Source organism: Micromys minutus (assembly GCF_963924665.1).
Source record: "Micromys minutus genome assembly, chromosome: 32".
Taxonomy (NCBI): Eukaryota; Metazoa; Chordata; class Mammalia; order Rodentia; family Muridae; genus Micromys; species Micromys minutus.
In genome coordinates, this window is record NC_137967.1 from 6,287,857 (window position 1) to 6,303,582 (window position 15,726).

General features: G+C 46.5%; 1 protein-coding gene across 1 annotated transcript; it reads right to left on the bottom strand.

The window, feature by feature from the left end:
• Nucleotides 1-5,926: 5,926 nt before the first annotated feature.
• On the bottom strand, nt 5,927-13,180 carry LOC308414119 (sialic acid-binding Ig-like lectin 5; the record flags this gene model as incomplete). The annotated part of the gene is made up of 9 exons (XM_080909294.1): nt 5,927-6,186; nt 8,218-8,353; nt 8,629-8,728; nt 8,891-9,193; nt 9,298-9,549; nt 12,069-12,116; nt 12,281-12,559; nt 12,719-13,081; nt 13,144-13,180. 9 exons carry the CDS (start codon nt 13,178-13,180, stop codon nt 5,995-5,997), a joined length of 1,710 nt encoding a protein of 569 aa, XP_080765420.1. The 3' UTR covers nt 5,927-5,994.
• Nucleotides 13,181-15,726: the final 2,546 nt, after the last annotated feature.

The window sequence follows — 15,726 nt, forward strand, 5'->3', positions numbered from 1 at the left end:
GCCCCTCCCCACCTTTTTTTGAGGTGGGGAAAGGCGACTCTACATGCAAAAAAATAACAGTCTTCACTTTTATTATTGTTAAATTAAACTTTATTCCCAAAATGCAGTGCAAACTGATTTTTGTTTTTTAGATGTCTAATGCCACATCACTGTGGAAGCATAGAAAGCATTTGCATCATGCTAATTGTCCCATTTGCCAGGGACAAGCAACTGACTGAGCTGTGTCGTTTCAGAGGCTGGTGCCATTGGAGGGTGACATGGTGAGCTTCAGCAAGGAGGAGGGGTCACACCTGAACCCCGCCCAGAGTCTCCTATACCAGTGGGCGAGCACAGCTGGCCTGGGGGCCCAAAACAGGCTTCACTGAAGATTTCTTTCCTTCTCTTTACATAATATGGCGAGGCTATCAGAAATGTGTCATTTCCCCCTTTGGCTTGTCCTGCTAGTTCATTTCTTTGGAGCACCTCTAAGTATTTTGTGTCCAGTTGGGAATGTCAGTTTAAGAAAAAAAAGGGGGGGCGCTGGAGAGATGGCTCAGTGTTTAAGAGCACTGCTAGTTCCTGGAACTCTAGTTCCAGGGGATCTGACTCCCTCTTATGTCCTCTGCATTCTCCTGGGACACATACATACACGGAGGCAAGACACTCATACACAGAAAATAAAAACAAAGAAGATATGTGTAAAAAGAAGCCTTCTAGCCCTCCTCTGTAGAGCCCCAGCTCCTCATTTCCTGTCACTGTCTGTCGAAGGACTGCTCACACAAGCTCTAAAACTGTAATGAGCTTAGGTTTATTCCTTAAAGTGAGGCAGGCACCTGTCCTCCTTCTTCCTGATATTTCCGAGGTAGAGTGTTTAAGAAACAAAGAAATGGGGGAGGGAAACAAAGACATGGGAGAAACTTGGGGATTTCCCAAGGCTTCATTCACAAATGTGATAGAAAGGGAACTGGAGTCCTAGGAACTGGGTTGTCCCGAGTCATTCAGAAATAGCCCGTGTCCGCCAAACAATGGCACTTGAGCTGTCACAGCAGTGACTGGAGACATTCTGTTATTTTTGCTCGAGCTCTGATAGAGATTTTAGTTTACCGTGAGTTCATTTGTACTTAGGATGAATACTTTGTGCAGTATCAAGACCATTTGTTTTTGGAGCCTGGATGATGGGTGATAGGTGTAATGCTTGCATGAGTGTGAAGGCCTGAGTCCCCCCGCCCCCCCACCCCCGCCCCCCACAGAATGCACCTAAAGCAAGTACAGTATCTATGATCCTTGACCTCTCACAGTGAGATAGAAACCACAGCCGAAGAATCTCTGGAGGTTTCCCGGCCAGTCAGCCTAGCATACAGAACACAGCACATGCGTGAGCATGAACATTATACACGCAAAAACATTAGGAATGCTTTTAAATGTTGGCCGTCAAAAGCAGGCAAGGAGTAGACAGCGTCAGATACTTAAATGTGCACTACAGAGCTATAGTAATAAAAACAGCATGTTATTGGCATAAAAACGGACAAATTAATCAATGGAATTAAACTGAAGGCCCAGAGATAAATCCACACTCCTAGGTACACCAATTTTTTAATAAAAAATATACCTTGGGAAAAAGACATCATCCTCAACAAATGGTGCTGGTTAAGGTGGACAGCCACGTGTAGAAGAACATGAATAGATTTATACCTATCACTCTGCACAAAACTCAAGCCCAAGTGGACTGAAGACCTAAACATAAAACCTGTTACACTGAACCTGATAGAAGAGAAAGTGGGAGATACTCTTGAACACATGAGCACAAGAGACAACCAGTAAGACAGGCACTAAGTAAGACAGGCACTAAGTAAGACAGGCACTAAGTAAGACAGGCACTAAGTAAGACAGGCACTAAGATGAGCAATTAGTAAATGAAACTCAGCTGTTTAAAAAAATGACATCATGAAACTTGCAAACAAATGGATGCAACTAGAAAAAAAAAATATCCAGAGTAGGGTAACCTAGACATAAAAACATAAATGCATGTTATAAAAGTATTGTTCATTTTCCAGATGAAACTGGAGTCATCTCGGAGGCTTATTGCTAAATACGCTCACCCTTACTAACTCTTTCTGAACTCTGGCTGGCTGGTTCAACTCAGTTGTGTAGCTCAAATGCCTCTCCTAGCTGACTGATTTAAACTGGCTTCTCTCAGCTTCTTACTCAGTTGCTCTTCTTGGCAAAAACTACCTCTGAACTTTATGAACTGAACTGTGCAGAACTCAACTGAAATCAGTCAGACTGACTTCAAGTGTTTCTCCTCACTGTTCTTTAAGTAGTCTCTCTTCCCTGTCTGTTCTCAGGAGAATTGGGCTTAGATTTTTTTTAAAAATCTAGCTTAATTATGTTTTGTTAATTATTCAACCTCACGTGTGGACTATCGCTCACCAGAGGCAGGGAAAGGAAAGGTTAATAGGAAACAGGGAAAATGGGGGCCTGCTTAGAAATAGTTCTTTTGGGCTATTCCAATCTTTGTTGTCAGCAGTCCCAACACAAAACACCAAACACAAATCAGCAGTGGCGGTTCAGACAATTCAGCAAACACCAAACATGAATTAGTAGCAGTGCCTTGATCCAGAAAAAACCATGAAGATCCCGCCAGTTGGCAGGAGTCTGTGGAAACATCTAGAAGTAGACAGAATACCATCAGAAGTTCTTTGATGATTTTTCTCTCTATGAAGTCATGAGAAGCAATGGTCAGGCAGAGAAAGCAAGGCAAACCATTGTAATAGCGCTGTCAATGAAGGACAGCATCAGCAAAGCCCAAAGACAACCACCAAAGGGTTGCAAGATGAATCGATGCAATAAAACCGTCCACTGTCTGTTGGGTTATACTTACACTCTTTCCAAACATCACGTGCTCTCAAGCGTCCATTTGAGCAAAACATCACATGCCCTTTCACCAGGAGACTTCCAGAAAAACGCAGAGTGTCTATTCTCAGCAAAACATCTTTTCATGTGCACGCTTCAGCAAAGCATCCTCTCATAAGACAGCTTTCAGAAAAACATCGCACGGCACAACTGAGTCTCCAGTGAAATCTGAAATTCCCAGTTGGGCATATCCTATCCCTGACTCCTGTCAAATTTTCCTCTGATTCATCACTTTTTCTGCCCCTTGATTAGATACCACAGTTTTGGATTAAAAGTGTGTACGAAAGGTATGTCTGTCTTCCAGCCAGAGGGATTAAAGATGTGTCATTCCAGCCAGATCACACCGACCTGGAAGGATGTGATCTCTTGTCAGAGCAGCCATGTTGCTGGATTAAAATTCCTCTACAGTATATGTCCATTTATATGCGGAGATTGGGCATTAGGTAAATGACAAGCAACCTACATCCCATAGACCCAGAAACTTAAGATATAGAGAAAGGGACTAAGGGTGGGACACATGGCTGTCCCTAGGGGGAGAAGTAGAACAGATTTTGCCGTTTAAGAAGGGGTGGATGGGGGATGGGAGGATTGGGGAAGAGAGATGTGGTTGAGGGAGGGAATGTGATATGGGGAGAGACAGCTAGAATTGAAGGGTATTTTAGAGGGTGGTATGGAAATCTGGTGCTGTGGAAACGTCTTAAAATATATGAAGACAATTCTAGTGCGGTATCCAAATAATGGAGGAGACAGAGTTCCAGCTGGACATCTCTTGTCACCAACAGCTTCCAATACTAGGACTGGATTACATCCAATTGAGTTGTTGGTCAAAGGAGTCCTGTGGAAATCCGCAAACAACCCAAGTCCTTGCCAAGACAATAAGTGGCTCTCCACAAACTGAGCAAGACCCATCGCTGAAGATAACACCTATGCAACCCATTTAACACAGAGAGGGCAAACTGGTTTCTGTATAGGACTTTTACCCATACATTCTGGTATCTTTGGTATAGGAAGGTACTCTGTAGGCTACCAAAAGAGAACAGTATAGAACAGCTCAGCCACAAACCCTTTGCCTTGTGATACATTCCTGTCCACAGAACATGCTGTGGCAACAGTGGTACAAAGTTTGTGGGTTAACCAACCAAATCTGAATTGATTTAAGGCTCACCCCACAAGATAGAACCTATATTCAACACTGCTTTGGTGTCAAGAACCAGAGAATAGATAACCTAGAGTCCTAGGCTAAAACCAAATATTACTGCTCTTTTTTTGTTTTGCTTTGTTTTTTTTAAGTGGTAAAATGACTCTTAATAATATTCTGCCATACTCATAGTCCAGTGCCTTATTCGGCTTTCATCTGGGAATATTCCTACTACAGAAGAGAAAACATAAAGAGCTACAGGCAGGTAATATACAAAGAAAGAGAGAGAAAGATCTTGGATCACACAGCTCTAAATAGACGTCTCCATCAAATTTCTCACCCCTGCCTTCAGGGAACCCTGTGGAAGAGGAGATGGAAAGAATATGAAAAGTGGAGAGGACGGAGCACACCAGGAGAACAAGGCTGTCTGAATCAACGGAGCAAAACTCATATAAGTTTGTAGAAACTGAAGCAGCAGGCTCAGGGCCTACATGGGTCTGCACCAGGTTCCCTGCATATGCATTATAGCTTTCAGTTTAGTTTTTGTTGTTGTTGTTTTAAATAGAACTCCTGAGTATGTGAATGAGTTGATCCCTGATCCTTGTGGCTTCTCTGGGTTTTTCTTTTCATTTTGTTGGTTTGGCTTGTCCAACTTTGAGGTGATTTTTTTTTTAATCTTACTGTATTTTATTTTGTTGTGTTTTATTAGAAGCCTGATATTTTTCTAACAAGAAACAGAAAAGGGGTGAATTCGGATGGGAGGGAAGGCGAGGAAGAGCTGAGCGGAGTAAAGGAAGCAGGGTAAAGCAATCAGGATGTGTTGTGTGAGAAAAGAATCTATTTGCAATAAAACACAAAAAAGAAAACAAAGAGAAAAGGAAGGGGAGGGGAGAGGGTAGGGAGGGTAGAGGAAAGGAGAGGAGAAGAGAGAAGCTGAGTTCTGTTTCTAAACCTCATGCAAATAACCTAACACACTAGAGACTCTTTGTATGGATTCTATCATTCCATGTTACATAGCAAAACTCACACATGTATAAGATGCTATTTCTCTACCCCATAAGTATGACGTACTTTGCCTGCCTTACTTCTGATGGGCATTTGGGTGCATTTCATTATTTTATAGGACTTGAGGTCAAACACATTAGGGTCTCAGACATACTAGGCAACCCCTCCACCACTGAGCTTCATCCCTGGTTCTTCCATGAAAACTCTTGTGCAAGTCTGAAGAGTAACTGTATCTTGTGGATTTAGGCCTGCAGTTGTGATCAAAATTGCTGAGCGATTTGGCAGTGTTATTTATTTATATTTCAGTGGCAAGCACTGGTTGGTACATCACCTTCCTGTATGTTTGCTGGCCATTCATATATACCACTTTCTATTGAATTGTCTGTCACTTTTATTGATTTGCGGAAGATCTTTATATATTAGTTTTATGCCCCGTGATTGATAATTTTGCTGGGTATAGTAGTTTGGGCTGACATCTGTGGGATCATAAAGAGTCTGCAGAATATCCAACATGAGTCCAATCCGAGATACATGTAGCTACACCATAGTCCCACTTCAAAACAGAATAACTTTAGGAACTATCGCATGTTCTTAAAAACATGCAAGTGAAGTTCAAGTGTGCAATAAAGGCAAAATGCTCTTCGCCATTGCTCAGGCAACACAATCAACAAGAAACACATTTTCTCCTTGACACACCTCATGATTTATGACCCCACTCTACAGAGGAGGAAGAGAGGGCACAAAGAAAAATAAAGGCAGCTTCTCTGGGAGTAACACTGAATCTGGATTCGAACCTAAGGAATCTCTGTAACCTTCATTCCTTCCAAAACTCCCTCCTTCCACTACATAGCCTTTGATTTAAGGGGCCACTGATGTCAGAATATGCTTCTCACAATGCTGTCCTCGGCCATGCCTTTCTGGGACTCCAGTCAGCACTGGGACACATGGGGCAAGGAGCTTCAGCACTTGTGGATCTTGATCTCTGAGTAAACAGATTTGATGGTCTCCGTGTCCTGAGGCTGCTGGGGCCTTGGGCCTTGGAAGGAGAGAGAGGCATAGTGAAGTTCAGGCTCATCCACTGGGGTGTCTGGGGCTGTGGCAAGGGGGGGCTGTTCTTTCTGAGTCTGTGACTCTGATTCATTCAGATCATCCTGGAATTAGATTAGAGAAGGGAACCGTTAGGCCTTTGCAGATGGCAGCAAGAATCACCAAAGCAGCTTGGGGCTTAGGCGAAAACACATCTGTTTATTCAGCTACCTCATGCATATTTCCCATGCCTCCATTCATTGACCTTACTTACTGATGTCATGAGGCTATGTGCTCATACGCCTGTCTACACGGCCTTCGGAACCAAACCCATGGCCTTGCACATAGTATGCAAAGGCTCTCACAACCCAGTGCAGCAACCCAACCCCAGAAAATGTCACTTTTACAAAGTCTCACAGGTCTTCGCAATCCTCTTCTTTGCCATTTTATGGATGTGAACATAGTCTAACTCAGGCTGGGTGACTCACAGATGACAGCATCAGACTGTCAAAACTAAATGAAGATGAAGCCGGATGTGTACTGCCCGCAATCCCACCTCTTGAGAGGCCTTAGAAAGAAGACCGTGCCTGGAGCAAGCCCTGACTTCATCGTGAGTTCCAGAACAACTGGGCTACACGGAGACCCTAGCTCCAAAAACCCAAATAAGTAAAATTTTAAAAAACAACACGAAAACATCACCTAATTGTGATCTGATGGGCGGAAGCAGAGAGCTACAGTGAGCTCTCAAGAAGCCTGAACTCGACCCACCACAGCCCAGTGGGGTTCACAGTATATGGGGAGAGCGGGAGGCAGATGATAGTCTGCCTGTTAGACCTGGGATATTTTAACGGATGCACAGAAGACAATGGAGGCTTCACTCAAGGGCAGATCAGGGAGCACCAGCCCAGGGAGTTTGGACTCCACCCTGTAGGTCTTGATAATGAATGTTGTGCTAGCTACATGCGGCACGTGTATGTAATATGAGGGAGTCCCCCGGGGGTGGGGGACAAACTACATACTGGACCTGAAAGTCTGAGTACCCCAAATTAAGAAGGTGTCTATAACATTAATAGATGTTTCATACGGCTATTGATAACAAATCAGAATGACAGCCACTTGGATGTGTTGTATGGAATGAAATGTGTATCATGCGTGTCTTTTTTAATGTGACTAATGAAGGTTTTGTGTTATACATGTGGCCAACAGTCTATTTCTTCACTTTTTTGTTAAACCTTAAAATTAAGTGTCGAAGTAGCTCAGACTGTCCTGGAGACCCCCATGCAGCCCAAGGATCTCAAGCTTTAGATTTTCCTTCCTCATGCTTCTCAAGTGCCAGGAATATAGGCGTGTGCCCATACAATCTGTTGTCTCTTTCTCTCTGTGTGTGTCTTTCTGTGTCTTTCTATTTGTCTCTCTTTCCCCGACTCCTCCTTTTCTCTTCCCCTCCTGGGGATGGAACCTAGCATCTCACACATGCTAGAAAAGTAGTCTACAACAGAGCTACATCTCACATGCCTCACTGTTAAATTCCAGCACCTCTGAACCACACCACATTCCCTGGAGGATCTAACCAAGTGTCCTACCCTTGGGTCACAATGCCAGAGTCTATGCAGACACTCCAATTCTATGCCACACCCATTTCTCAACGCACGGGGCAAGCGTTCTCCGCTGAGCCACACGCAAGCCCCCTTTTTCACGTTTGAGCTTACAAGGATCTCATACGTCACCCTGGCAGGTGCTCAACAATCTTCATCCTCCTGCCTCAGCCTCCTGAGTGCTGAGATTATAGGTCTGTCCTACCATGCCCAGCCTGACATTCTAATTCTTTTAGACAACATATATTTGGACATATGTCCAATGTATGTGTTTATTGGCTATTTATCAATAGCTGTGTTTAGAATTCCTTTATGGAAGTTTACTCTGGGCAGATGAGGCCCAGGAAAAGACTGTGGAAACTTGGCAGGAGGTGGCTACATTGGGAAGAGCTTTGCTGACAGGAACAATGGGTAGACCTAGGTAAAATACCTGAAGCAGGAGACAGAGGTGGGGGTGGCTGTCAGGTCCCCAGCCTGTGGCTGTGGGAGGAAGACTGGATGCTAAAGGGACAGTTGAGAAGACAGAAGCTCAGTTCAGATGTGCTGGGCTTGTCTGGGTACCTGGATGGAGTATCTCAGTGAAACGTTGGACGAAATCATGCTTGGACTATTTATGGCAGAGACGGGGTTCTTGGCAAGATGGTTGCCTCCCACACCTGCTACTTTCAAGGCTGATTTCTTCTTGAGGACCTTCACTCTGGAGAAAGAGAGATGAGGGGAACTTCTCAGCTCAGCTAGATGAATTTGGGCGACCAGGGAAGGCCAAGTACAGGGGCCGGAGATAGAACTACTCTTCGGATTAAAGATCCTCAGTGGGTGGGACTGCCTGATTTGAACAGACTGTGTCAATACCTGACCAGGTTAGCAGGACACTCCTGCTAGACCCAGCCTAACTCATCATCTCACTGGGGTTCTAGGAATCCAATCAACAGTCATTACAAGACGCCTTCACCAGGTGAGACCACCACTCACATGACAAAGATGAGGCACAGGCAGACAGCAAGCAAGGCTGTAAGACCAGCTCCCCAGATGGCCCCCTGGATCTTTTCTCCAATGGTTTCTGATTTGCCTGCTAACAAGAGAGACCTGGGGTGATGAAGCGTCCCAAACCAGCATCTCAGCATCCAACCAAGCCAGCAGCTGGGAAACCACGAACCTGAGTCAGTCCCATTTCGCTCACTCCCAGAGTCTTACGGAATCTAGACAGAAAGCATCCCTTTTCTCCGCAGCTTACCCTGTGCGACCTCTTGTCCTGGTAGTAGAAAGATATTGGCTCTCTGAACTCCATAGCCATTCCACGCTTCACAGCTGAGTCTGTGGTCAGTGCTGAATTCCATGCGGAGGCTCAGGGAGCTGTTGGCCCACGGTCCCGTGGAGCTGGACGCGACCGTGAAGGAGGCATTGCTGCTGTTCCCCTCCAGCAGCCCCTCCCCCACCTGCCAGCGCAGGGAGGGGGCAGGCCAGGCTCTGGAGGAGCAGCTGCAGTGCAGACCCTCAGCCTCCCAGGAGCAGGAGGGTCCCAGCAGCTGTAGACGGCCTGGGGAATGAAATGCAAGCAGAGGGTTCAGCGGGGGTACCCCCCCAACACACACAGCCGGCCGTGATCACAACGCCCCATTCCCCCATCATTTTCCAACTTACTGCTTATGCTGAGGGTCACAAAGGCCTCCTGAGTACCCAGACTGTTCTGAGCTTTGCAGATGTATTTTCCCCGGTCCTCCAACTCCACCCGCGGCAGCTGCAGTTCCTCAGGGGTGGAGAACTGGAGGTGCTTCTGAGTGGGGCCCTCCCAGCTCAGCGTGGCAGAGGGGTTACTGTCGGCCACACAGACCAGGCGCAGGGACTCACCCTCTTGGATCTGCAGAGATGCTCCGCTATGCAGGACTTCGGTTTCTGAGAAGGCAGACACAAGGCTGAGCCTGGTTTCAGAGGGTGATGTGCCTCTCTCCATTTTTACATTATCTACTTTTACTCCCCCCAACCCCTCTGTCTTATTCTGCCACCACGGCGGCCTCATACTATAAAGAGAAAAGATAGTAAACAGCTCTTAGAAGTGTGAGCTCATCAGACCCTACCTGGGTCCCACGCTTCCCTCCTAGGCCAGATGCCCTACTTGTCCTGGAATGTGTCCTTGTCTCTCAAGAACATCTCACGATGGCCTGACTAATTCTGCTGTATCCCAGGAGCTCACAGTCCTGGGGACAGGTGCCCAAAGCAGGTATGGCACACTTCAGGTGACAGGTTTCATGGTGGAGCTATCCTAAAAGCCCAGAGAGGTTTCAGGAGGAGGAATGCTGACAGGGGACATGAAGAATGGCAGAGCTGTCCAGCGACAATGCCAGTGTTCTGTCCACACTATGACAGCCAAAGGACCTGTCAAACAGACAGCTGCCTCCTTAACAGAAATCGCGTCTTCAGATGACTTTGGAAATTGTCACAGACCAATAAATATACTTTATTGTTCTTTTCTTCCTTCCTCCCTCCCTCCCTCCCTCCCTCCCCCTCTCTCTTTCTTTCTTTGTGAGAGAGGGTCTTAAATACTTCAGGCAGCTTCAGGCTCACTATGTAGGTGAAGGTGACTTTGAGGGTGACTTCTGAACCCCTCAAGTTCTCTCTCCAAACCTCTCAGTGTTGGGATTACAGGAGTGCCATTTCCATGCTTGGTTTATGAAATGCAGGCGACTCAGCCCAAGGCCTCCTGCGTGCTAGGACGACGCTCTACTAACTGAGCCACACCCACAGACCATGACCAACCTAAACACCGTGAAAGTGCCTCCGGTTGCACGTGACATGAGGAAAGGCGGGTCTGTTTGTTAAGGAGAGTTACTGTTCCTGGAAATGTGAAGGAGACAATGTCCGTACTGTGCAATTTGGCAGTTGTGTGTGTGAAATACAAATGGCCCTCTGTTCTGGAATTTTTTTTTTCTTCCTTAGGAAGTAATGTTGTAGACATGCTCACAAACAGAGAGGGTTTTCGTGCGAGTCATTATGGAATAAAAGACAAGGAATGTGCCAGGGCTCTGTCGGGAGATAAGCGGGTAAATATGTTGTCACAGTGTTAGAAAGCCATGGTGATAGTACTATGCGTGGAGGGAAGAATTATTAATTCAGTCACTTGCCATTGACTGGCACGTGTATCATAGCAGTGTGAGTTTGACTGCAGAGGAACCGTAAGTAAAAATTAAATTTGTGGGAGGAAACAAGAGACTCTGGATAACCTCAGACACCAAGGGCAGGCTTCACTTAACCCCAGAAAGAGCCTCCAGACCGGGCCCCACAGTGATCAGAGAACAGGACTCAGAAACACAGCGACCAGAGTTCAGTAGGGTGCAGGTTATAGGCTTCAGGGGGGGGGGGTTGTGGCTATGGACAGGAAAGGGGAAAGAGAGGGGCATTAGGAGCAGAATAAGGAAGTTAGCTGCTTTCCTTAGCCAAGCTGTTTAGAAACTGCAGAGTTTGTTGTCTCTTTTTGCACCCACTGGGTGTCTGGGGTTGAGAACAGCTGCTTTGCTTCTGCAATCCTCAGAGAGCTGGCTTCCTGTGACTTTGACTTCAGTTTAGGGCCTTGGCTTTTGAGGGGAACTTAATTTCTTTAGGAAGCCCCATTAGCAGAGTATGTAGGGTGTAGCTCAGTGGCTTAATCCAATCCTATATAAATAAGTAAATAATAAAGAATGAACTAAAAATGAAAAAGTTGCAAAGTGGTGTGTGTCTGTGTGTCTGTCTGTGTGTGTGTGTGTGTGTGTGTGTGTGTGTGTGTGTGTTTAAATGTACATGCAAGGATGTCTTTCCTGTGGTCAAGAAATTAGACACGAGGAAATATTACTATTCAATTTTTATACGGGCAGAATTATATTTCACTAAAATTCATATGTATATTAGGGCCCTGACAGCCGATATAACAGAAGTCTTGGGAGGTAATTAAGGTAGATAACGTTCTAGGATAGAGACCCCAAACGTGCAATCAATTCCCATAATTGACTATAAGAAAGCAGCAGAGTGTGTTTAAAGATAGGAGGCAGAAAAGATCATCGATAGCCCAGGCGGGGTAACCTCACCAGGAACCAAATGGGCTAGCACATGGAACTGGGGCTTCTGACCTCTGGAGCCAATGGGTCCATTTCTGCTGCGTAAGTCCCCCTCTCTATCATATTAAAGAGGCCGAGGTAAGGACAACCTGGGGATGAAGACACAGTCCTGGCACTGAAGACTGGGTCTTGAGAAAGACCGAGGCCCAAGGCTTCTACATCTCATGGAGAGTGTGCAGTATGTGGGTGAGTTGGGGGAGGGAGGATGGCATATCAACCCCCTTCCCATCCTGAGCATCCTCCTGCCTGAGTTCCAGAATACCTGCTCACCTCCTGCAGAGGCAGTCCCTGCACCCATCCCAGGGAGGAGAAATCTAAGCCTACCTGTGTCATCTCCCCAAGACACCCTGATGGTCAGCTTCTGGGGAGCATCTGTGCAGACAGATATGGTTGTTTGCTTTTCAGAGGGAAGATGGGTGCTGGCATTGCACCCTGCTGCTCTTCTCTTGGCTTCCAGGACCCACCACCCAGCTCTAACCTCTCCATCCCACACCCCTAACCTCCCTTCCCCAGGGGACCCCAGTCCTGACACTCACAGGTGACACTGAGCTGTTGAGTCCTCTCCACAGTTACACCCGCACCAGGGAAGTTCACCTGACAGGTGAGATTGGTGCCGTTGTCCTGAGGCCTGGGTGTGAGGTTCAGCTCTGAGGAGAAGAAGGTCCTGCGGCCCAGGGATGTGAGGGCAGAGGACATCCAGGAGAAGGTAGGGGGTGTCCCCTGCTCACAGGCCCAGGGCACAGAACAGATCAGTTGGGTAGAAGTACCAGACACCAGGGGAGGTGTAACTTGGATGTTAGGGGTCTCAGTCAGAGCTGGACAGAGAGAAATAGCAACACAAGACATGGTGAGGATCACTGTATGTGACCCTATTTCAAGCCAGGGTCCTTCCCCCAGCCAACCTCATTTTTTAGTCTCCGGGGCACCCAGAGGCTTTAGAACAAGGACCTGTACAACATGCCCTTATCACGTACCTATCACATGCACAGAGAGCTTCTGATTCACAAAACTGAATCTCACTCGTCCACCCAACCTGAAGAAGTACATTCCTGTGTCGCTTTTCCGCGCGTCTCTGATGTCCAGGGAGCAATTTTCAGTAGCTCGGCCTCCCACGAGATGGAATCGACCTTGGGTTTCCGTCTGTACTGATTGACGTGGGTCATTTGTAGCGACTGGAGAATCGCGGTTTATTTTGGCCCCATCCCGGAACCAGTAGCCAAAAACGACACCGGCGGAAGTGGAGTACTGGACTCGGCAGGGTAGGGAGATACACAGACCCTCCTGCACTGTCACCGAATCAGCCACTGAGAGCACAGGATTCTGTTCAGCCAGGCACCCTGCAAAGAAATGAAGGTTATCTTGGTCCTGTCCCACTAGCCCTGTCCCTGTTCCCACTCACCTGCCCACAGCAGGGGCAGCACCCGTGCCCACAGCATCACACCGCAAAATGCCCTAGGTTCCTGTGGGTGGCCAGAGAAAGAAAAAAGCGGATCCCCGGGGTGAGGGTCACAGGCTTCAATGCCACAGGGCTGAGAAGTCGTCCTACTGACCTAGCTCACACAGACTGACCACAGAGAAGGAACTTTCCACCCGCAGATTATCAAAGCTATCGAGGTCCTTGGAAAATAAACACTTCCACTTTTCAGTGTGGCATCATGGGAGGCAAAGTCAGCGAGGAAGACCCGCCCCCTGCTCTTAAACATTTGTAGCATTTGTTTCTCATTTGTTTTTAATTTAGAAAGAGGTTAAAGGCAAAGGGCGAGCATTACGCCCCCCTAGCTGCAGCCTTCCCCGAATCTGTCGCCTGCCCGTGGATCCCATTTCCCTAACTGGGCAAGCCTTGTCTGGCTTCAGTGGGAGAGGATGCATGTAGTCCTGCAGTGACCTGATGTGCTGGGAGTGGTGGTGGTGGTGGTGGTGTGATACTCGGGGGGGTTCCCCTTTTTCAGAGGAGAAGGGAGGAGTTGGGTGAGGATCTGTGTGAGTGGTTACTGGGAGGAGAGGGGATGCTGATATTGGGAAATAAGATGAATGAATCAATTTTTTTTTTTAAAAAAGAAAAAGGTTGATGATCAGAGGCATGGTTCAGCAGGTAAAGGCTTTTGCTACTCAACCTGATCACTCACATCGTGGAAAGAATAAACTAACTCTTGAAAGTTGCCTTTTGACCCCCACTAGTGCATGGTGGCACACTCAAACCGTGGTGGGCATGGAGAGAGTGTGTGTGTGTGTTAATAGAGTTTTTAATGTATAAAGAAGAGGAGGGTACTGAAACTCTGATTGCCTAAATGACTTTTCTGTTGCTGTTAAGGAATATCCAAATAAAAGCAGCTTTAAGACAAAAATGGTTTGTGTTGGCTCAGAGTTGGAGGTTACAATCCATTGTGATGATGAAGTCATGGCTATGGGGGTGTGCCACGGCTGGCCAAATTCCACCTTCAGTCAGGAAGCAGAGCAAGAGATGAAAGACGGTTCTTAGGTCACTGCATAGTCTGGGATCCTAACCTATAAGATGATGTCACCAAAAGTGGATGGGTTTTCTCTCTTCAGTTAACCTAATCCTGATAATCACCCAGTGGTGTTTAGGGCCCATGTCCCAGGTAAGTCTGGATCTCAAGTTTCCAATTGAGGTTAACCACCACAGACACAGACATACACAGGGCATCCACATGAGGACATGGGGTGAAAACTCCCTCTGTAGGTCAAAGAGGCCTCAGAGGAATCTCTGTTGTAAAGAGGTTGATCTAGAACTTCTAGATGCAGTACTGAGGAAAAATCAACATGATGAAGCTGCTCGGTGTGTGTGTGTGTGTGTGTGTGTGTGTGTGTGTGTGTGTGTGTGTGTGTATGTGTGTGTGTGCACTCGCACGCATGTATATTAGGGTTCTCTAGAGGACTGGAACTGTTTGGATCTGATATTAACGGTTGTCTCACAGTAGAGACCAAGCTTTCTAGTTCACAAGCTGATGCTGTAGGACTCAAAGTGAGTCTTAACTACTGGGAGAACCCCCAAGTGAGACTCAAGAACGGAGCTTGATACAAAAGCAAGAGGTTTATTCTCTGGTGTGTCAAGTCAACCCTCAATCAGTCCCTTGCAATGACTAGAAGGTGACCCCAAATAGCTATGACAAGCAGTTTTTATACTATTTAGGGGAAAATTAGCAAGGTGACAGTTTGAACTTATTGGCTCAGCATATTGACCTTTAAATCTATTGGCTAGCAAACACCAGTCAGTATATCCTGAGAATTTGCCACTCAAGAATGTTTCTGTGGGTGAAGAATGGAACTTGGCCTAGCCTTGACTGGAGGTGGGTGGGTATAAGGCTGGTGAAAGCCTTTAGAGTCCTTCAGTATCTCAGCAGTCTCAGTCTGGTGCTGGATGTCTGTAGACTTCCTGGAGAATGACTGATCCTCAGTCTCTGTTGGAAGCTTGAAGAGACTGGTTCTAAGTGAAGATTGAAGTAGTAGTATGATTTTCTTGAGAGGGCTCCACATAGGAGATGGGTGAGCCAATGAGTTCAAACCACTGCCTTGGACTGTGGGGGTCTCAATGGATAGATAGACTCTGAAGATTTTTCTGGTAAAGGGTGTGTTTATGGTGGGGGTACAGATGCTGTGTGTGATGGGGATACAGATGCTCCACTTCAGTTTTGATCCTCAATCCCAAGTCCCAAACCAACTGGCCTTTTCAACGTATCCTGAGTCTGGTTTTTATTCTTGTTTTTTTGTTTTTTTCTGATATCTATCATTCATGCTTAAAGAAAGGAAGAGGAGGTAAATCAATGCCATCTTCTCTAGACCAGAAGTCTACCAGTTACCCTCCAGTTGGTGGAGAAATGTATCCATGGTCCCTCTATAACAAACAGATCAATGGTCCCTTCTCAGTAAGCAGGGATAGGGTGTGGGCATCAGTGGTTTAGAAATAACAGCAGACCATTCTATTTGTCTCCTTGGCCAGTTCCATGAATGCTGGCACATTGAG